This window comes from Amblyomma mixtum, chromosome 6 (genome assembly GCF_055824585.1).
Source record: "Amblyomma mixtum isolate Tamu chromosome 6, ASM5582458v1, whole genome shotgun sequence".
Lineage (NCBI taxonomy): Eukaryota > Metazoa > Arthropoda > Arachnida > Ixodida > Ixodidae > Amblyomma > Amblyomma mixtum.
In genome coordinates, this window is record NC_143017.1 from 99,820,242 (window position 1) to 99,842,774 (window position 22,533).

General features: G+C 49.5%; 1 protein-coding gene across 1 annotated transcript in view; it reads left to right on the plus strand.

Annotated features, from left to right (window-relative positions):
- LOC149339840 (disintegrin and metalloproteinase domain-containing protein 10-like) overlaps positions 1–22,533 on the plus strand; it is a 32,124-nt gene that overhangs the window by 8,370 nt on the left and 1,221 nt on the right. The window contains exons 5-9 of the mRNA XM_089551005.1: positions 2,676–2,891; positions 3,069–3,261; positions 7,648–7,801; positions 14,325–14,423; positions 16,790–16,980. Coding sequence (XP_089407131.1) covers positions 2,676–2,891; positions 3,069–3,261; positions 7,648–7,801; positions 14,325–14,423; positions 16,790–16,980 — 853 coding nt within the window. The remainder of the gene's footprint in view (positions 1–2,675; positions 2,892–3,068; positions 3,262–7,647; positions 7,802–14,324; positions 14,424–16,789; positions 16,981–22,533) is intronic.

Consider the following 22,533-nt stretch of genomic DNA (forward strand, 5'->3'; position numbering starts at 1 on the left):
CGTGCAGTGGCCATCGAAGCTCATCTGTTCGCGCCACCGCGGGTTCGATTCCCAGCCGCGGCAATGTTCATTTATTTACGGTTTGGCCAAGGTCACCCTCAAGGTCAGGCTTCACACAAAACGCTGTGAGCCGGTTAGACCTCGTGAAGTGGTGCTTTCGCACTAAAACTGTGAGAGATACATTGCGGTTTGCCGACCTGGATGCACAGCAAGGCGACATTATGTGCCTCACCTCCATAAATAATTAAGCAATCAATAACTTACAGTGTGTAATGAACTTTTTATTTTTGATGTTTGGAGGCTAGGTGATATCCAAAAACTGATGGCCACAAAAGCTGAAGATCAGCCTTGTTGTTAAACTTTCTTGATCGAAAACGGGGTTCGAAATATCGAACGTCAAAAATACGCATTTGAAAGTTTTTTTAGTTGGCTTTCTCACATTGCCTAATTTTGAAACGCCGTCGCTGCGCGCGGTATCGTCCCTGATGTGAATTAAGCTTTTTCTGCATTAATGGAGCACGCGCCTGCGCCTGTGTCCGATGCATGAAAAGTGCGAGAATGGCCATTTAAATAATTCGTATTGCGGAAAAGCCAACTCAACAAGCTTCCAAATGCGTATTCTTGATGTTCGATATTTTAGAGCTCGTTGCGGATTAAGAAATTTAAAAACAAGGCTCACCTTCCATGTTGACGGCCACCAATTTTTTAATATAACCTTCCCCCTTGAATAAAAAATAAAAAGTTCATTAGTTAATTTAAGTTAATTAATCGTCTATTTATTCATCTACATAAGGTACGTAGTGTCCGCCTTGCGGTACAATCCAGCTGAGCAGATCAAACCTACCTATGTGTCACAGTTTTTCAAGCGAAATTCTGCAAAGGTTAAAAAATCGCCCTGCATAAGTCATCTGCTCTGAATGAGCCTTATCACGTGTTTGCACGCCCAGCTTTTGGCTAACGCGTTCGTTTCATATGAAAAGGTCAACTGCCGGCCATTACTGAGTTAAAAGCACAAAATTGTTTGCTGCGGAAAACAAAGCGTTTATAATTTACCATTGAAGTTTTACCACGATCAGCGACTTGCTCCTCCATAGTAGGATGCTTACGGCGCCAAAAGGTCTTGAATGATGCGAACGACGGTTGCCGCGATCTTTGCTTAGATTTAGAGCTTAAAATCGCAAGTGCTCCAATGCACAGCTGAAAATAAGACATATAACCTGAAGCATTTTGACCACGGGTGGACTAACTATGCCATTCCGGCGCAGGAGGAAAAGGGAAATAATTTGTTAGTGTTTTTTTTTTCCATCGCTGGCATGAATATCTAGCTGGAAGGTTTTAATCGATCCCGAATTTCTTAATTGAAAACATCCACAGAAATATGCAGAAATAGGTCTCCCAGGGAAAGCATTGCGTTGGGACCTCTTATGCTAAAAGAACACTGAGCACAGCTCCATCGAGTTATTCTTCTAAGTAGAAACTGATTCTCTTGCACTTTCTGGCTTTTTCAAGCAGCAAAGGATGTCTTTATCGCTTTATAGGATCAAATTTTGAAATCTTCACTCGAGTGGATCAAAACTCGTAACGTCGTTGCCAAAAAGAACGGCTTGCCACCGGTTGTAAGTTGTTGGCAATCCAGGCCATGTTGACGCATCGCAGTTTTCTTGCGCAATCCTCCAGCCATGGCAGCACCTGTAACAACACTGAACCGCCGCAGTGGCCCAGTGGTTAGCCTGGTGCTCGGCTACTGGCCCCAAAGACGCGGGTTCGGTCCCGTCTCCGGCGGTCGCTTTTCGATGGGAGCGAAATGCTAGAGGCCTGTGCAGTACTGTGCGATGTCAGTGGACGTTAAACGACCCCAAGTTGTAGAAATAATCCGAAGTCCTCCACTACGGCGTCTCCATAGCCTGAGCAGCTTTGAGACATAGAAACGACGTAAAAAAAAAAAAACCTGTATTGTTAATGTGTTTTCTAGAATTTAAAAGCTTCGTTTTCGTTTAGAGTGCTATCTGTAACTTCTATCCGTCGTCAATGTCCCCATTAATGCAAGTCGGAATGCATTACAACAGCCGGATAGCGATGGCGATGAAGGAGCCGTAAATAGGATTACAAAGTTGTTTTTACAGGTGCTGTCAACTCTCACTTCCGGGATTTCAGGGAGGAAAATGAAGCAAGATTATACGCGTGAATGAAGAGCCAAATACGAAGAAATACACACGTACAGAGGGCAAAATGCATGTCTAGAACAAGCGAACTGTCTGTTCCACACCTCCCAAGGCCGCTGCGACCAGGAAGTCTAAAATCGATAACGAAATCCTACAAGTTTAACTGCACATGCTTACATCCAGACCAATTTTATCGAACTTTTTTCTATAGATATCGCGTGTTCAGCCCGAACTACGCCCAGAACGTGTTCTAGACATGCGTTTTACCCTCTGTACATATGAGTATGATGCACTCCGGACGAGAGTGAGAGTGAAGATTTAAGATTAGCTTCTAGAAGCATGCATGCGCGTATAGTATGAGTAGAGCAATCAGGTTTCATGCCAGGCAGTATTTCGCAGTCAGAGCCCCTCGCTTCCAATAGCCGCTAGCTTGCAGCACAACCCTTCTTGGCATGCGGCTGAGTGCCCTGCATGTGGAAACTCATGCGCGGTGGAACCTATGCTGTCTGGCAGGAAGGCGGTCGCCTGAAGCGCGTCTGCAACCTGGAGGTGGTGGTAGACCACACGCTGTTCGAGGCCGTGCTCACGGACTTGGGCGGTGAGCGCGAGAAGACGCACGACGCCATCACTGCCATGGTGGCCACGCACACAGCCGCCGCCACGGACGTCTTCAGCACGACCGACTTCGGGGGCATCACGGGCATCTCCTTCGAAGTGCAGCGTGTGCAGGTTGGCCAGGAATGTGTTCCATTTGTGGCTTCCTAATCTTAATCTTCTCATCTTTCATTCATTTTTGCTCACTACGAATGGAATTTCCCTCTCTCCACCTTCCAGCTTAAACGGTTGGCTGGTGGAGGAGCAGGGAAGTTTTCACCCCTAAAACATCTTTCTGCTGTCCACGCGCAGATCAACGATTCGAGTGCGTGCGAGGGCCCCACGCGGCACACGAACCCATTCTGCCGCGAGAACATGGACGCGACGCACGTGCTATTCGAGCTGTCCAAGAGCAACCACGACAACTTCTGCGCCTCGTACGTGTGGACACACCGGGACTTCCCCGGAGGGACGCTGGGGCTCGCCTACCTCGCGGAGCCCGAGGGTGGGTCTGTGGGGCTCTTGCCCTTCTCCTGCAGTTAACGCCGTTATAAACCAGAGCCAAACACCCGGGCACTTTTCGTGGCAGTTTCTACGGAGTTTCTATTTGCTCTTCCCTGAGTTCCCTGCACGCGACCTTTGAACCAGTCGTCATCACTGCACGCCGAAGGCATTGTGTATGCCGTGACCATTAGTCGTTATTTCACAGCGTGTAGCGTACACGAGTACCGCTTGAGAACTTCAGGAGCGTATTTTCATGTTTTGGCACTAACTCAGGAGTCAAGTCTACCCGCAGCGAGGTTGGAGGGAATACTACGCACCACACCCAATCGAGAAGCGGGCTTAACAGCTTCTGTAGAGCTGTTGTGCGTGCGGTGCGCACATGCAAAGAAATCATGCTCGGAAAGAAGCCAGCTCTATCTGACATGGCAGGTACATCTTGGCGCATCGTCTCGCGATATTGTAAGGAAAGGGAGCGACCGCTTCTTCTCTTGTTTCTCCAACTTCACTACCTTGTCTGTACTAATGCAATTCAATGTCCAGGGTGTGGAGAGCCGGTTTACATCGACCACATCGCTTGAGAAACAATGCACACAGGCAAAGAACGACTCGTCTTACTTTGTCCTTGAGAACTGCGCGCATCAGCCTTTCGGACCATTCACATTTCCCTTAATATGTATACCCATACACTTCTCGGGGACTCAAGGTAGGCCTGAGGCGTGTAATGTTGGGCCCTGTAGTAGCCGTAGCCACGATTCGCAGCTTGACCGAGCATCTCAAATCCGATTCGTGTTTCTGTTCGGTGCGGGATTAGTCCTTATTTCTCGTGTGCAACCTTCTTCGTTCGCGAACGGCGGACACAAGGGATTCATTCCGCCCATGCAGCCGATTCGGGAGGCCTGTGCGACAAGTTCCACTTCGGCGCCAACGTGGACATGTCGCTGGCGTATAAGGGCAGCCTCAGCCTCAACACGGGCCTCGTCACTTTCATCAACAACAATGTGCGCCAGTCGCAACGAGACACCGAGGTCACCTTCGCCCACGAGCTGGGACACAGCTTCGGCTCACCGGTACGAGGCGACTTATACGCCCAAACATGAAGGCCGTTCTCTGAGTCTTGCTCCCTGGAGTGTAAATTTCTTTATTAAATGATTTAAAATTGTTTCGCCAGGAAAGAAAACAGAAAAAACGGGGGCATAGCCAGTTGCGGCACGTGAATACGCTGTTTAACCAGGAAAAACATCGCCGTCGCAGGCTTTCTGTGGTCTGAGTGTTGAAGAGACGGCCTTAAATTGCCAACAGTATTTGCCATATCCGTGCAGCGCAGTATGTTTCTTTTACGCAGATTCAGGCACGCGGTAAAATGTTAGGGTTAAAGCAAGAATCAGATTCTGTTCACTCAAAGGCGTAGTGCAGCCCATTCGACGCTTTTCTGCTCCGCTTCATCAAGCCGCCGGTGAATGGCGCACAGTGTTGAAGCTAAGAACTCAGGAACTTTTGGGAGTCGTCCACGAATAGCTGCACAATATTACAATTCCCATAGCTGCAAATAAAAAGCACCCACGTCTACTCTTCAACGAAGCATAATAATAGATATAACAAGCATGGTTTCACAGCCTTCGATAAAAGTAAGTGCTTCAATGCGGAACTCCACCTCTCCTCGCCCGGACCAAAAAAGTTGAGTCTGTTAACTTAATCTTCGAACACTTGTCGGGGAAATTAACGCACATCTTATTTCTGTTGTTTACTGCGTAAGACACTCTGCCATGTGGCACACAGCTTCAAGGTACTATTCACTATACCCACGATCAGTCGTTGTTTGCGTTTCATATCAACGCCCTTCAGTTACCTCCGTCGAGCGTATAGCTATCTACGCTGTGTGGTTTCAATCGGTGAGATAAACACATTCTCCCTGCTTAAGCGCAGCTGATACATTTCAAAACAGCCGGGACCCCACCCCGAGATCGCGTACGCTACCGAGCGCTCGCCGACCACGACGGTCCTTGCTCTCAGGGAGCAGAGGAATGAAACTCTGGCTGACACAAAAAATGCATTTATTGATCCAACAACAATAACGCCAACTACCAACAAAATACGCTAAGGAATCGAGGACGTCCGACTTACCAGCAAGGATATACGAGCGAATGTTCGCCCACGCTAGGGCAGGGGGTGCTCCGCCGCCGAACGGGACCAGATGCGGGAGAACGTTCCTTCCCACAAGGCTTCCCCATTCGCCTCACCGGCGAAGAGCGGAGCGCTGCACAGACACGTTCGTGCGGGGCCAAATCCCGAGCCGAAGGGGACCGCCTCCCCCACGTGCGCGCGCAGCAATCACGCCATCCGTGGCGCTCGTGTCGCTGCGACACCGGCACCCTTCTTTGTTAGTTAAGGTAACTAACCAAGCTAAGGAGGGTGCATTGCGGGGAAGCCCACCAAAAGGAGAAGAAGAATGATAAAGTCTTTACAACGTATGTGATGTGCATGACTGCTGAGGCTTCAGCTGAGCTCTTGTTTACATGTGTTGCTCTGAGCTTCCTCGCGCATGCTGTACACCCACAGCACGACGTCGCGGCAGAGTGCACCCCTGGCGGCACAGACGGCAACTACCTCATGTACCCGAACGCTCGCCGCGGAGCAGAGCCCAACAGCCGGAAGTTCTCGCCGTGTAGCATCCGGAACATCACGCTCGTCTTGCAGGAGCTCGTTGCGGACGAGGCGTTCAATCCCAACTGCTTGCAGGGTGAGCTGCCCTCTCGCGGCATTCTCTCGAGCGAAATGTCTGACAGGTTTCCGCGTGAAGCTCACGCGACATGCTTTCTAGCACTTAGGAGAAATCAGTCTCTGCCCCTATACGTACCTCCTCTTCGGCCCTGTTGGCCTTCTTGCTTTTCGCGAGCCAAAATTCAACAGTTTGAAGCGCGGCGACGGAATCTTGCTGTGTTCTCTGCGGGTTATTATCCTGCACCGAGCGCCTGAGGGAACACGTGGGACAAATACAAGTTGGCCTGTATAGATAGCGTACCTTGTTCGAACTCTCACCGAAAACGAAGCTTTTATGAGCTAGAAAAAAAAATCAAAACGAAATTCGAATGTCGGCGTCACCGGCCGATTTCGCAAGTCAATGCCGCGCGTCTACAGCGATTTTAACGCTGATCCCGGAGGCTATGCTATACTGTTATTCACTTCAGAGCGACGGCAACCCTTTTTCCTCGACGCCGTGACTTCGAAACGACTGGCGGAAAGATTTTTAAATTCACTTTTCTCTACCAAAAATGCGTCTTTTGATGCCTGAGAAGCGCCAGCATAACCTAGATAGAGCCAGAAATTCCTCTTATTTTTACTGAAGACAATAATTGGATGGAGTTGTGTTGAACGGCCCTTTAAGCCGAAGAAAGAAAACAATTTAATGCCAGTACCATAGGACTTCCTCATGAAACCTGCGAAGTACTCCAGCAGGAAGGGGGGAGAGGGTTTACGACAAATACGGGCTGGGAGGGGATGTAACACAAGCTTTACGTTTGTAAACAATCTGTCCTCTATCTGCCCTAATCTGCGGACAATTAGGACAGAGAGCTGCCATTTATTTTATTTTTTTTTTTGCCTGCCAATGTTCCGAAAGTTGAACGCATGAAACAGTTGCTTGCCTTCAAAATACACGTTTCGTCAATTTTTTTTTATTTTCACATACTGCATCATTATCGTGGAAAACATCCCAGTTATAATATTTATTATCGACTGATTTAAAAGCTTTGAATTATTACTTGTAAACGCGAATCTTTTAAGCCTTGTCACAGCCGAGTGTTTGCGGAGTCCTTTCCCAGAAAAAAAAATGAAATCAACAAAAACAAAGTAAAAGATATGACAAGGTGGTGATGATTTCGGGAAAGAAAAATAAGGAAATAAAGCCCGTGTGTCTTTTACTGGCAACGAGTTTCTTGCAAATGTTCCTTTTTTAGAAATTTGACGTTTGGCAGCAGAAAATTTTTAAGACAGATGATATTCCTATTTTAGATTCTGTCTATATGGGAAACGTGAGTGTCCCAGAAATGTAGCATGGGAAAAATAATTGCTTGGTGACTGTAAATATGGGCGGATTAATTTTTTTTTCCTGTTTTAGAAACCTTACGTGAATTGTCAATAGGAAATTTGCCTCTTTTAAAGACTGCTTCATATTGAGACGTGTAAAAGGTTAATTTACACATCTTCAATGAGTACGGGTTTAGGATGCAATGCGCTAGTTTCGTGTTCAGTGACAGGCACTGTGAGCCTGGAAAGTGTCACTCATGACTGCAGCGTATTTGGTCATCACATCGGTCCTCCTGCCGTGCCCCTGACGCCACGCCTGGTGAGATTATAGCTGTTTGGCCTTTTCGCCCCCGCCCTGGCGCAGAGCCCCGCGGGCCCTTCTGCGGCAACAAGGTGCGCGAAGAGGGCGAGGAGTGCGACTGCGGTTACGACAGCCGCGATTGCGTCGACCGCTGCTGCTACCCGCGCGACAGCGGGCCCGACAGCGCGTGCAAGTTGCGGCCGGGGGCAAAGTGCAGGTACGCGCGTGATCTCGAGCCGTTCAGTTCATTGCTACGATCGATCGACCGATTGATTGATTGATCGACCGATTGATTGATTGATTGATTGATTGATTGATTGATTGATTGATTGATTGATTGATTGATTGATTGATTGATTGATTGATTGATTGATTGATTGACCTATTGCGATCGATTGCCACTCATGCTATACGAACGGCTGTAAATTTCGATCGATCGAAACTTACAGCCCTTCGTAAAGCATGAGTGGCGGCGATGACTTCTGCATCTTCGATTTGCACCACACACTAACGAGTTCACAGGCTCAGCAGTAGCTTGCGTAACGCACTGAGCGCGCGTAAGTTATAGCTAAGACTTTCCATCAAAGGTGGGCTTTTGGAAGAGTTAGTTTCTTCAAGTCGGGCTCTTATCTTTACGTGCAGTCGCCGGGGGATCTAACATGAGCGCGAAAGATAAGCTTCTAACTGCCTTACGCAGCAGGTAGAAGTTTCGAACCTGCCATCCCAAATTTCAGCCTTTCTATGCAAGCGATTGAAAGGGCGTGTTTGTATGCTCACACTGAGAATGGCTTACTGGCATCAGTATGAAGGAAGCCAAGAGCCACCGAAACAGGTGGCGCTCAGGCTCAGAGACGTTGACGCTGGTGGTGCTCGAACTGAAAGACGTTAAGGTCGCCGGCTCCCCTCCTGTAGGATGCGCTGTTCCGTCTATTTCTTCCCGCCAACGCCGTGACAATACGTACATGTTTCATATGCTTCCTTCATATGCATGTCATAACAAGCCCCTCATCTCTCTTCCCTTGCCTGTTTACTGACCTCAGGTGACTTCCGCAACAGCATGTGCGATACCCGAGAAGAGAGCAGTGCGTTTTATCGAAAGCGGAGCATAAGTCCCGTCAGCAGTGTAAGCGGTACAGCCCTCTTAGGCGACCAAAATAGCATATTGTAGCGTGCAACGCCAAAAAGAACACCCGCGCAGAGACGAAAAACCTGCGGCGGTCCCCTAGTGGTTCGAGCGCGCGCGAGAGAGCCAACTAACTTCTTCCTCTTCTAGCGCATGCGCTACTTCTGTCTCTTCTTCGAGTGCATGTATCACTGCCCCCCTCTTCTGCAGCATCGACACGATGCGGCTGGGAGTGAAAAGTCAGCGAAAGGGTAGAACACAGCTGCAGTGGACCGCAGTTCAGTCAGGTAGCCGGTCGTGGTAAGGCTTCATGCGAACAACGTGTACGACTTCAGTTCGGTGCGACCGGCGCGATGAACAAGCTGTCGGGGCGGGAGCAACTGCATAAGTCACATCACTGATGCGGCGCACTACTTCGTAAGGGCCGAAGTATCGGCGCAGCAGCTTTTCAGAGAGCCCGCGGCGACGAACAGGTATCCAAATCCACACAAGGTCGCCGGGAGCATAACTGACGAAACGGCGTCCACAGTTGTACTTAGTGGCGTCAGCCTCCTGTTGACGGTGGATGCGCAGGCGGGCCAGTTGACGCGCTTCCTCAGCACGCTGAACGAAGGTATCTACGTCGATGTCAGCGTCAGAGTCGCAGTAAGGGTCGACGGGCAACATAGCATCCAACGGAGTGGTCACCTGGCGACCGAAGACAAGCTGAAAGGGGGTCAGTCGGGTTGTTTCCTGCAGGGCGGTGTTGTATGCAAACGTTACGTACGGCAGAATGGCGTCCCAAGTTCGATGCTCGACGTCAACGTACATTGATAGCATGTCGGCTAGTGTGCGGTTGAGTCGCTCTACCAACCCGTTTGTCTGCGGGTGATACGCCGTAGCACGTCGGTGGCTCGTGTGCGTCAGAGTCATCACGGACTGGGTTAAGCGGGCCGTGAAAGCAGTTCCCCGGTCAGTAACAACAACGGCGGGTGCTCCATGACGCAAGACAATGTTGTGGACGAAGAACTGCGCCACTTCAGCAGCAGTGCCTTTGGCAAGAGACGTGGTCTCAGCGTACCGTGTGAGGTAGTCAGTCGCAACGACTACCCAACGCTTTCCAGACGAAGACTTCGGAAATGGGCCAAGGAGGTCCATGCCCACTTGATGGAAAGGGGTCTTCGGTGGATCGACGGGGTGAAGAAATCCGGCCGGTTTCAATGGAGGAGTCTTCCGACGTTGGCATTCACGGCATGTTTTGACGTAGGCCCGCACCGATGGGAGTAACCTGGGCCAATAATACTTTTGTCTAATCCGCGCGAGTGTACGGCTGACTCCAAGGTGGCCGGCGGATGGTGCATCATGACAGGCACTCAAGATCTCAGACCGCAGCTGTGATGGTACGACGAGTAGGAACACTTCTTCGCTGTTGGCAAAGTTGCGCTTGTAGAGAACACCAGACCGTAAAGTGAAGGTGTGAAGCCCTCGAAGAAAAACACGCGGAATGGGAGCTTCACTGCCTTCGAGGTAATCGATGAGCGGCGCCAACTCCGTGTCCGCCCTCTGAAGCTGCGCCATTTGGGTGGTACTAACAGAGCCCAGGAAAGGAAAATCATCAGTGGTTTCTTCGGTATTGATTGGGATAGGCGCGCGCGACAGACAATCCGCATCCTGATGCTTGCGGCCAGACTTGCAAACTACTGTTAAGTCGTATTCTTGCAAGCGTAAGCTCCATCTAGCCAAGCGTCCTGAGGGGTCTTTGAGGCTCGCCAGCCAGCATAAGGAGTGGTGGTCGCTTACCACACGGAAGGGTCGTCCGTAGAGGTACGGTCGGAACTTGCAGATGGCCCATATCACTGCAAGACATTCTTTCTCCGTCGTAGAATAATTGGTCTCGGAGCGCGTAAGTGTCCGACTAGCATAACTGATGACCCGTTCTGCACCGTCTTGCCACTGGATCAGTACTGCACCAAGGCCAACATTGCTGGCGTCAGTGTGGATGTCCGTGGCAGCATGCTCGTCGAAATGGCCGAGTATCGGATTGCTTTGCAGACGGCTGCGAAGCTCGACAAATGCAGCCTCTTCGTCGGTCCCCCACAGGAAGGGCGTGTCGTCACGGGTCAGTGCGTTCAGCGGTTCCGCGATTTTCGAGAAATCTTGAATAAAGCGCCTATAATAGGAGCACAGTCCTAAAAACCGGCGAACAGCCTTCTTGTCAGTTGGGCGTGGAAAACCTGAGACGGCAGCAGTCTTGTCGGGGTCCGGGCGAACACCTTGTGCGCTGACAACGTGACCAAGAAAGCGAAGTTCCTCAAAGCCAAAATGGCATTTCTCGGCTTTGATGGTGAGTTGCGCGGATTTGAGCGCTTGTAGCACAATGCGCAACCGCTCCAAGTGTTGGTCAAAGGTGGGCGAAAATATAACGACATCGTCCAGGTACACCAGGCAGGACTGCCATTTCAAGCCGGAGAGGACAGTGTCCATCATGCGTTGGAAAGTTGCCGGGGCTGAGCACAGACCAAATGGGAGCACTTTAAACTCATAGAGGCCGTCAGGCGTCACGAAAGCCGTCTTCTCGCGGTCTCTCTCGTCCACTTCGATTTGCCAGTACCCGCTTTTAAGATCCAATGACGAGAAGTATCTGGCGTTCCGCAATCGGTCGAGCGCGTCATCTATCCTGGGCAGCGGGTAAACGTCCTTTTTGGTCACGCTGTTAAGTTTCCTGTAGTCCACGCAGAAACGCAGAGTATTGTCCTTCTTTTTGACAAGAACCACAGGCGATGCCCACGGACTGGTGGACGGCTGAATGACATCGTCTGCAAGCATCTCGGCAACCTGATTCTGAATGGCTTCTCTCTCCACCGGGGAAACACGATATGGGCGCTGGCAGACGGGTCGCGTAGTCTCGTCAGTGATGATACGATGCTTGGCGAGTGGAGTTCGGCCGACCTTCGAGCACGTAGCGAAACAGTCCGCAAATTCTGCCAAGAGGGCCGACAGAAGATCCCTCTGAACCGACGGCAAGGCAGGATTTATTCTGACTGACTGAAGAACGTGATGTGGGCCAGCATACTCCGGAGAGGGTCCTCCCACGGTGCACAAACCTGGAAGCTCAGCAACGTCGTGGAGGAAGGCAATAGTCATGCCTTTGGCCAGGTGCTGATATTCGTTGGCAAAGTTAGTCAGGAGGACGTGGGTGCGGCCGTCACGTAGTTGGACGAGACCTCTTGCAACGGCAAGTCCCCGCTTAAGCAGCAGTGGACTATGGCTGTCCGCTAGGCCCTCGTAGTCATGAAAGAGGTCGTTCCGCACGAGCACCAGAACACTGCACCGCGGCGGCACCGTGACGTCGTTCTCGACAATGCGCAGAGCGTTGCTGCAGGGATCGCGGGAGTCAAAGCGCGCCACGGCCTGTTTGGTCGAGAACGTGACACGTGCCTCCTGAAAGTCAATCACAGCGCCGTTCGACTGCAGGAAGTCGATCCCCAGAATCAAGTCTCTGGAACACTCGGGGAGTACGACAAATTCACCAACGTACGTAAAACCACTAATCCCAACTCTAGCCGTGCACTTGCCCATAGGGGAAATTAGGTGGCCACCAGCGGTGCGAATGGGGGTCCCCGTCCACGGTGTCAGAACCTTCTTAAGTTCTCCAGCGAAGGCACGGCTCATAACAGAGTAATCAGCACCGGTATCGAGCAGCGCGGTAATGTCAGTGCCATCAATTGTCACACGCAAATCGGATGCAGCGTATCTGATACTGTCGCTGCCTCTCTCTGTCCGGGTATCGTCGGCTCGAGGGTTCCGCGATGGAGGATCATGACACGTCCCGACGTCAGCGGCCTTGCCTCCAGAGGTCGCTGGTGTTAGTTTCCCCGACGCGGACTCGGCGAGCGACGGCCAGCAGAGCTACTCTGGCGGCCAGGGCTGGAAGAGCGATAACGGAGAGGCGAAGGGGAACGGGACTCGCGCCTTCCAGAGTAGGCAGGGTTCTGGCGTGCCCAGAGATGCTGTGCAATCTCATGCGGTCGTTCGCCGTACTGAGGGCAGGGTGCGTCGGGATGGAAACCGCGAAGGCCCACTTGGCGGTACGGACAGGCGCGGTAGAGGTGACCAGGCTCCCCACAGTGGTAGCAGAGAGGCCTGCGGTCCGGTGTACGCCACAAATCCGACTTGCGAGGGCGTGGCCCAGCTGTAGCAGATGCGGTTGCAGAATACGTGGCGATGTTACTCACGGAGGTCGACGGGGTCACACCGTAGCCAGGCACGCTTGCGTGACATGTGCCGATGTTGCTCACGCCAGGCGTTGGGGTAATGGGACCGTAGCCTGTCGTGCGACGTACAACAGATGCGTACGTGGGTCGGTCATCGAACCGGGATGGCGCTTCGGGGACAGGAGGTGCCTGCGCAGCCTGTCGCACCTCGTCCCTGACAACTTCGGACAGCGCTGCCAGCGGCGCAGGTGCAACCTGAGGCAGATGGATCCGTTGCAGTTCCTCCCGGACAACGGAGCGAATTAGTTCACGCAAGGTGTCTGCACTGCCGCCGAGACACGACGAAAAGCCTTCAGGCACCATGCAGTTGATGTCCCGGTTGTACTGGCGGGCCCGTTGTTGCAGCGTCGTCTCCATCGTGGTCGCCTCGGTTAGAAATTCCGCCACCGTGCGGGGTGGGCTGCGCACGAGGCCCGCGAACAGCTCCTGCTTAACCCCACGCATGAGATGGCGCAGCTTCTTCTCCTCTGTCATGTTGGGGTCGGCGCGCTTGAAAAGACGGGTCATGTCTTCGGTGTACATGCGCACGCTTTCGTTCGTGCGCTGATTTCGGGAGTGCAGCGCAGCTTCGGCCTTCTCCCGGCGGTCAGCGTTGGGGAACGTAGCCAGGAGACTCCGGCAAAACGTCTCCCAGGTGGGAAGTGTAGCCTCGTGGTTTTCAAACCACGTCCGAGCAGACTCTTCCAGGGCAAAGTAGACGTTATTCAGCTTGCGCTCGTCGCACCAGCCGTTGTAGCGTGCGACCCGCTCGAACGTCTCCAGCCAGTCCTCAGCGTCTTCGAACACGTCACCGTGAAAAGATGGCGGTGTTCGCGGTGGGTGGCAAAGGATCGGCGCCAGGGGCCTGGTGTCAGCGGCCATGGCAGTTGGACTCGACGGTAGAGGCTGGATCGGCGGCTGGGTCCTGGTGTCAGTGGCCATGTCAGTTGGACTCGGCGGTCGAGGCTGCGTCGTCCTTGTTGGCGGGGGAAGGGGCCCAAATTCAGGCGACTCTCCGCGGAGACGGCGGCTGGGTCGCTGGTGAACCGGTGTGAGGTCCGTAGTGACGCTGTACGGAGTTTGCAGGTCGGGAAGCGTACCCAGCACTGCTCCACCAAACTGTAGCGTGCAACGCCAAAAAGAACACCCGCGCAGAGACGAAAAACCTGCGGCGGTCCCCTAGTGGTTCGAGCGCGCGCGAGAGAGCCAACTAACTTCTTCCTCTTCTAGCGCATGCGCTACTTCTGTCTCTTCTTCGAATGCATGTATCAATATCAAGATGTGACATGGCGTGCAGTGAAATCAGGATGGCTGGGCAATCCTTGAAGCCCGTGCGCCGTCTTTCTAATCTATTCTAACTTAGTAAAAGCCGACGTTTTGCGCAGTCCGAGCAATTCACCGTGCTGCACCAAGAACTGCGCCATCCAGGACGAGTCAGTGCCATGTCGGCCAGAGGACGACTGCCGATTCGAGGCCTTCTGCGAGTATCCTTTTCTGCCGCGATCCGTGTCGGATGCGCCTCATCGCCGCATTACAAGTTCTTATGCACGCTAGTTATATTTTCAAACGAGCTCATAAAAATACCTCTTTTAAACTTTAGTTCTTCCAACAAAACTTGATAGGCGAAAAAGAAAGGCGCAGCGTCAGCATTTGCGGACGCGACTTAAATGCCACAAGATCCTCGTGAACAAGGCGCATAAATGTGCGGCACAAAGCCTGAATACTGGGAAACCGTATACAGGACCTCACCAAGTCCGGCGCGCGAAAAAAAAAATACCACTTGCAAGATGGACGCTTGCGCTCTTTAAGGTACGGCTGCACCCTGTGGACATTTTCTTTTGCTTGTTTAGCATAGATGAGTGCTTTAAATTTGTTCGCATCATGAGTTCTTCTTACAAGAATGATGAAAAGCAGTGCCAATGACACCCTGAAACCTGTGCTGGGTCGAGCTGTTGAGACAAAGTGCGCAGTTAAGCCGTCGGGAGGATGGAATTTTTTTCTGTGCAGTCGTGGTAAGTTCCGGCATGGAGTGGTGTTAGGTAAAATCTAACGCTTTTAACCTTTTTCGCCCGCTGAGTAATTATTCTGGATGCCAGCGCATGCTTCTCTTCGATTGCTCATTATTCTGGCTTTTTTCTTCGTACGAAAGTTAGCGCAAAACACGACACTCACAAGAAAGGTGGACAGGACAACGCGCTACTGACAACTGATCCTTTATTGGAAAGAAACACGTAATATAGGTATAGGCACAAGGCTTTTCTCTGCCTTTTCTTAATCATTGTGTCAATTGCTTTTCGTGCGCTTCCACTCAGCCGTGGTCTATACGCGGTCCCTCTGTGACGCTCAAAAAAGCTGGGTGGGCCGGCTAGGTCACCTGACCTTGTGACGTCAACGCATCTTGCCCAAATGGCAGTTCATTCAATGATTAGTCGGGAAGAGCAACCTGGGTCAAGCGCCACCGAAGGCAGCGCCCGCCATCACAGGGCAGTGGCGCATTTCCTCCACCACTGCGCCAGGCTCGCAGCGGTACATAAGTGTAAAGTAAAAATATGACCTATTAGACCTTAAGGCGGAGCTTAAGCATGATCTTTGTTTGACGCAGCTTCACCTTCAAAAGCGATCCTCGACTCGAAAGCGAAGTTTAAACCGTAGTGGTAGCGCAGCTAATTATTATTTGGCACAATGTTGGCTCAATGGCTTACTATCTGCGTCGTCTTAGTTGTTCCAAGACGTCTTCGAGCTGTTTTAATCGAGGTAGCGACTCCAAGAAAACCTACGCGTCTATTTTTGCCTAGGCTAGCAAAAACACTCCTTCTTCGAGACGCAGCGAGCTCCTAATAACTCGGCAACCATTTGAAGCTGTCTCTTCGGCACTTTTCGTTCCCTTTTCTTGCGACAAGCCCAACGCTCGTTAGCCGTTAAAACTGTCGGAGAAATAAGCCAACTTGTTGCTTTACTGCGCTCGCGAACCATAGTCAAGCCCTGAGCTCGAACCAACTATGGACATGAAGATTAAGCGGTCAGATAGCGGATTTAATAAACAGCTATCCAGTCATTCAAGACCTATTCACCAGAAATCTTTCACTAAACATGTTTAAGAAAACACTGAAGGGATTTTTATTAAAGGAAGACTAGTGTCTCATGTTTTCATGTTTTTTCTTCTTGTTTTCAGTTTATCTTCATGTGCTTCAAGTTCGATAGTTTACATGTATTCTTTGTTTGGAAGTGTTTTGTAAACATGCATTGCTAGTAGAAGTTGTGCACTTATTCTTGTATTCCGTTCCTGTACATAATCTTGCACTGTAAAAAAAAATTAGGGGTTTAGGTTTAGGTTTAGGTTTATGGGGTTGAACGTCCCAAACCAACTAAGGCTATGAGAGATGCCGTAGTGGAGGGCTCCGGAAATTTCGACCACCTGGAGTTCTTTAACGTGCACTGACATCGCACAGTACACGGGCCTCTAGAATTTCTCCTCCAAAGAAATTCCAGCCGCCGCGGCCGGGATCGAACCCGCGTCTTTTGGGTCAGCAGCCGAGCACCATAACCACTGAGCCACCGCGGCGGCAAAAACTCTGCATGAGTGTCAAACCGCTGCTTACCACAGGGTGGCGTGACCTCGTCAGGCACTATTCCGCCTTTTCTCACGTCCCCCAAGACAATAGTTTTGTATTATTGCCTTGAATAAAAATGAAATGAAAATGAAAACTTGACGATGGAAAGGAAAACGAGCTGTAGGTTTAGAGGTAATTAACCAAGCGTACGTCAATCGAGGGTATTCCAGCTGAAACTGAGTACGGGACACGTGTGCTGTGTAAACGCGGCCTCGGGGTAGGATCCTTGACGCCACCAGCGGCGTGAGCGCCCACTGCCCAGCCTCCCTGTGGCGCGCCAACGGCACCCTGTGCAACCGGGGCACGCAGCTGTGCGAGGCCGGGGAGTGCGTGCGCTCCGTGTGCTTCAAGTACGGCCTCGTCCCCTGCTTCCTGAGCGGGCCGGGCCTCTCCCCTGGACAGCGGTGCCTCGTCGCCTGCAGAGGGCACGGTACGACTTCCCGTCTGGATTATTCGCAAACTCTGGTCAGACGGAGGAGGCGCTCTATAGGCTTCATTTTTAGCGCAACTAAGTCAGGCACGTTCCTGACGCCTTCTAACACATCTAACACCTCTTCTCTAACACATCTAACATCTTCAGCCTCCCTCAGGCAGCGTACACATGCTCTTATTCCCCCGGGTACCTACCCCCTGCTCTCCAACCTATCACGGGTGGAGGAGGTCTCTCTCAGGCGGCTGCGGGTCGGAGTGGCCCTGCAGTTCGCAACCAGTGGCAAAGTGACTAGATTCCTGCGCCGCAAAAATGCCCTCACTGCGAGGCACCCGCTTCCGACACCAATGTCCACCACCTACTGTGGACATGTCCCGGAACTTCGCTGGTGCGCGCTCGTGTTCTTCAAGAGGCACGCCTGTCTTCAAACGATGACTCTAGTTTGCACTTTTGGCTAACGAAAGACATTTACGCCCGAAGCTTATGTGACTTTTTACACGCAACCGGGCTTCATGCATTTCTGTAACTTATTCTACCGTTCGGGACTAACACCACGTTTTATGCCGCGCGGAACACTCAGCGCCTCAAATAAATAAATAAATAAATAAATAAAGAAGTCAGGTGCGTTGATTTTCAAAGATGCAACTGATCAGGTGCTTACAATACAATGCTATGAAATACCCAGTGCGTCCGAATACAAACATATCGGGATATGGCTAAACGAAGGGCAGATATATACACGAAAAAGCACGAACAGTCTCTTAGGGCGACAGGGCGAAGAGATGCCGGGATAATGAAACATGGGGCATTATGGGGGTACAACAAATATGAAGTACTCAGAGGTATTTTGAAAAGGAATACTGATGCCGGGGCTTACTTTCGGTATTGCGGATTTGTGCTTAAGCGCAGAAGTTCAGTCGGGATTTGAAGCAAATCGGAGAGCTATTGGAAGATTAGCACTAGGTGCCCACGGGAAAACCACTAACGAGACAATACAGGGGGATATAGGCTGGGCATCGTTCGAAGCGCGTGTAACTCGGAGTAAAATACTATATGAAGGACGCCTGAGTAAACTGGACGATAACAGGTGGGCAGCTAAGGAGGAGGAGGAGGTAGAAGAGGAAAGGCGGGGAGGTTAACCGGAAGAATAATCGGTTTGCTACCCTACACGGGGGGAAAAGGGTATTTAAATAGTTATACAGAAAGAGTGTTGACTCGTCACAATGGCGGAAAAGAACTAAGAAACTAACCAGTTAGTATACCGGACACGAGGACGGAGAAGGAACGAACATTAAACTACAGGTTAAAAACGTGGAAGATGAAAATTGGATTAATTCAATGGAGCGCGATGCAAATAAATTCAAAACCCTGCTTTTATCTCATCCTTTTCGTTAGCGCACTTACAGTGTAATGCCCGACAATTTTCAGTACCACCTCTGCACATGTTACATTTTTGAACCCTTGTCTGCTAATCAGTGTTCCCGTTTTCTTCCTGTATATATAGCGTGATGGCCACAGTGTACCTGTGATTGTTCCCTTTTTCATTTTTCAATGCTCTTTTAACAATTGTTTTGCCTTCTTTACTGTTATATTTCAAATGTTCCTTTTGTTTGTGATTTCGTATTTTTGCTCCCCCCTTATGTAATACCCCACCTAGGGGTCCTTAAGGGAAAGTAAATGATGATGATGATGATAAAAAGAGCATAGTGTAGAACTATATCAATACTGGAAAAGGCAGATCAGGAAGGAATCGTCCTATGATAACTCGAGAGGCAGTGCTGTACTCTTTGAAGCTAAGTCAGGGTGTCCTAGAACGCGCAGCTACAAAAATAAATTTAACGAATATGATGACACATGGGCTGTGTGTGGTAATAATAATAATAATAATACTTTATTGCGCCAAATATTTTTAAAAATGTACAGAAATCCGGCCTGCCAAAGCCTCATAGGGCTTGAGCGGCAGAGCCCGACAGGCAGCGGAACCGCGCAGACATACACACAGGCAAAAAAAAAAACACATTCAAAATAACGGACATCAAATTAGTATGACGGTGAGAACAAAATAGACACAAGACTCATGTTACATGAAGGAAAAAAAAAATCCTCATCAGATTAAATCGCAAGGAAGAAAAACCAAAGTGGCATGACAATACCTCAGATCAGTGCAATAAATACAGCAGTAACCAATGAAATCACAAGATTTACTTGACAGGTGGTAAAGCACATGCATGATGTCGTAAACCCTCTAATTAATGTATCGCAGCATCTTTTTTATTTTGTATTTAGTTTTTGCCCGGCGAACACTTGGAGGTAACCTGTTAAAGTGAAAGGGAACGTAATAATCTCTTAAACGCCTTCCATATCTTGTAGACCGTCGGGGAATACAAAAAGGTTCCTTCGGTCGAAGAGACCGTGTGGGAACATACGGAATCTTATAGTCACTAAGCCAAAAATGTTTCAGGACGATCGTTTCCATCAAAAGGCGATCAAAATCAGGTAGAGAAAATACCTTAAAGAGATCAGAATTGGAGGGAAGGCCTAAATCATAGCCGATATTTTTTAATAGAGATCGTAGGAGAGAATTAATCCTGCACTTCCAGCGAACTGCACAGTGACCATAAATCGTTATGCCATAGCGCAATATGCTATAACCAAGGGCGTTTACGATAACTTTGCGTATTGAAAGCGGCATGTAGTACCTGATGTTGTAAAGCACACAGGAGACGGTTCGGAGCTTTTTACAAACGTGGGACAAGTGATCATTCCATGAAAGAGCACTGTCAAAGTATAATCCTAGGTATTTCACTGTATTTGTATAGCTCAAGAGTACACGTTGACATTGGGAACAATCAGATCCGTGTAAGAAAAGGTGATGGTTTAAATCTACCTTCTTCATCGGGCTGTGAAAGCATATAAGCTGAGTCTTAGAGCTGTTAACTTTAATTAGGTTGTTTGAGAACCAGTCCATAGAAATTATTGCTGCAGCTTGAAGAGAAGAAATTGAGTCAGAGTAGTTCGGTGACTGGGTTACAAGTACAGTATCGTCAGCGTACTGGTACAGGCCTACAGGAACAAAGTTTGAAAGGTCATTCACGTAGACGTTAAATAACAGGGGACTAATTATAGAACCTTGCGGGACGCCAGCTTTAATTAACAAAGAAGCGCTCTTTGCCCGGCCAATGGAGATATATTGCGTTCTCTGCAGTAAAAAATTGTCCAAAAGCGAAAGAAACGCTCCACGGAAGCCTAACTTGGACAGTTTACACAATAACACACTGTGACATACGCTGTCAAAAGCCTTGCTGACATCCAGAAACAGTGCACACACCACTTGGTTACGTTCAAAAGATCGATTTAACATGTCAGAAAAATCCTCCAAAAGCATTTCCGTCCCTTTACCTGGTACAAAACCATATTGACACGGTGACAGGATTTTGTGCTTATCTAAAAAACTTGTCATTGTAAACAGCAGATGTTTTTCTAATATTTGAGTCAGACAGGGCAAGACTGAAATAGGACGATAATTCTCATACCTATTACGTGCACCACCTTTGTGAATTGGGGTAACTATAGCGGCTTTCATGTTCACCGGGATCATGCCGCTTGAGATAATGCTGTTGAACAGCGACAGCAACACGCCTTTAAGTATGTCGAACAAGGTTCGCAAATCATCAACTGAAATGCCATCTATTCCCACAGATCTATTGCGTTTAAGACCAAAAATAATTGAACAGAGGTCATCCTCACTTAGCAAAGGTAGGTGTGCAGATTCAACTGTGCTGTTCTTCAGAGTACAAAATAAGGGATTCTGTTGCGCACTGCCCGAAACTTGCGAGAAGAACCTGTTGAATTCATTAGCTATTTTTTCTTCATTAGCTATTTTTTCTTCATCAGTAGATCTGCAGAAACATTTGAATACCTCATACTAAAGTGTGGTGCTATCCATCCGGATCTCGATTCACGCACAGTCGCCTTTCCTGCTGCCCTATGGTTTAGAGATAACAATGGTCATGTAAATAAATCTGTGGTGGAAGTTAGAAAAAAGCGATTGAAAAATTGGTGGCTGAAAGGCAGAGAGGCGCCATTAGGTTACAAGTGTAGGAAAACCTATTGAATGAAAATGGCAAATTTTAATAACAATTTAAAGCCCCGTTAAACTAAAATAAAGAAAAAAAGCCGGGCAGAAAAAAGCGCACCTGCTAAATGCGCTTGCCAGCCTCGCTGTAAATGGCGCTTTCGATTTAACTGCGGCTACAATACACTCGGAAAAATTCAAATACAGAACGTGTTAACGCCACCACTTCCACCACCGTTGGGCGCTTCCTCGTGCGCCTGGCTGCACGCCAACAGAGAAACGCATGACTGCAAGAAGCTGGCAAGAGGGCAGCTTGATATCACTAGCCTCCTAAGCCGCACCAAACCAACAAGATCTTTAGCTTCTGTGCCCCGACTGTTTTTGCCACCACCACAGTCTGGTCTAACCGGGAAGCCTGATTTCTGTGCTCATTTATTGCTTTTTACGGTCGTCAGATTCAATTACACCAAGAAATCAATCGCCTAATTCCGAAAATGAAGCCACGCATATGGGTAGTTGAGACTTTTATTGATGAAACTTCCATCACAGCACAGATAGAAGATGCCTTGTTCATTCCCAACACCCAGGTGATGCAGCTAGCAAAAACCGTGTTTGTTTTTCTTTACGACAAATGAAAAGTTTTGACAACAACGGCATGTCAACTTAGACGAAAGTTAGATTTTGCTATTAAAAAAAAAGTATGAAAGGAGTTTCGTGCCCTTGTTTAGCATAAGTGGACGTCACATTTTTTGCTGGGTGCACGGGTCCATCAACGGCGTTCCGGAAGTTTGTGCCCTTTTAATGAAGCAATTACATGCCCTTTTGTTGTTGCTAACAAAATCAGCAATAGAGGTTTATTTTCCACGCTCTCGCAAACGTGCGGGCTGTCCCCCCCCCCCCCCCCCTCCCCCCCCTCTAAAAAAAAAACTACGAGGAACTTTAGCGGCTAAAGTGGTGAAAGGCGAAAGCCTGAGGGCTGCATTCTGCTACGCGATTGTTCACTGCACATTTTGTTGGTGCATAAATTAAGTGCCAATTAATGACGCTTAAGCTTCGCCTTTAGGAGTGGAACGCGACAGCGTGTTGTAGCGCTGCCACGGAGTCCAAGGAACGCCACCACCCGTTCGGCGCGATGCGTTGCCCTTTGAACGCAACGCTTTTTGAGGAAAGGAAATGGGGCTGTAATTCTCTGTCATCTCGGTGGACACTTGAGCCGCACCGTACAGGAAGAGAGGAAGTGTGAGTGAAAGAAGAAAGAGGGGCCGTAAAGAAGAAAATGAAAATTGCATTTGAGGAAAGGAAATGCGCATTAACTGTCTCACATATCTCAGTAGACACCAGTTGAAAATTGTATTTGAGGAAAGAAAGTTGCGCAGTAGATGTCTCACATATTTCGGTGGACACCCGTCAAAATTCGCGCGTGGTGACGTCACGACAATTTGGACCAATCTGAAACGCGGGACAAATATGCCTTGCTC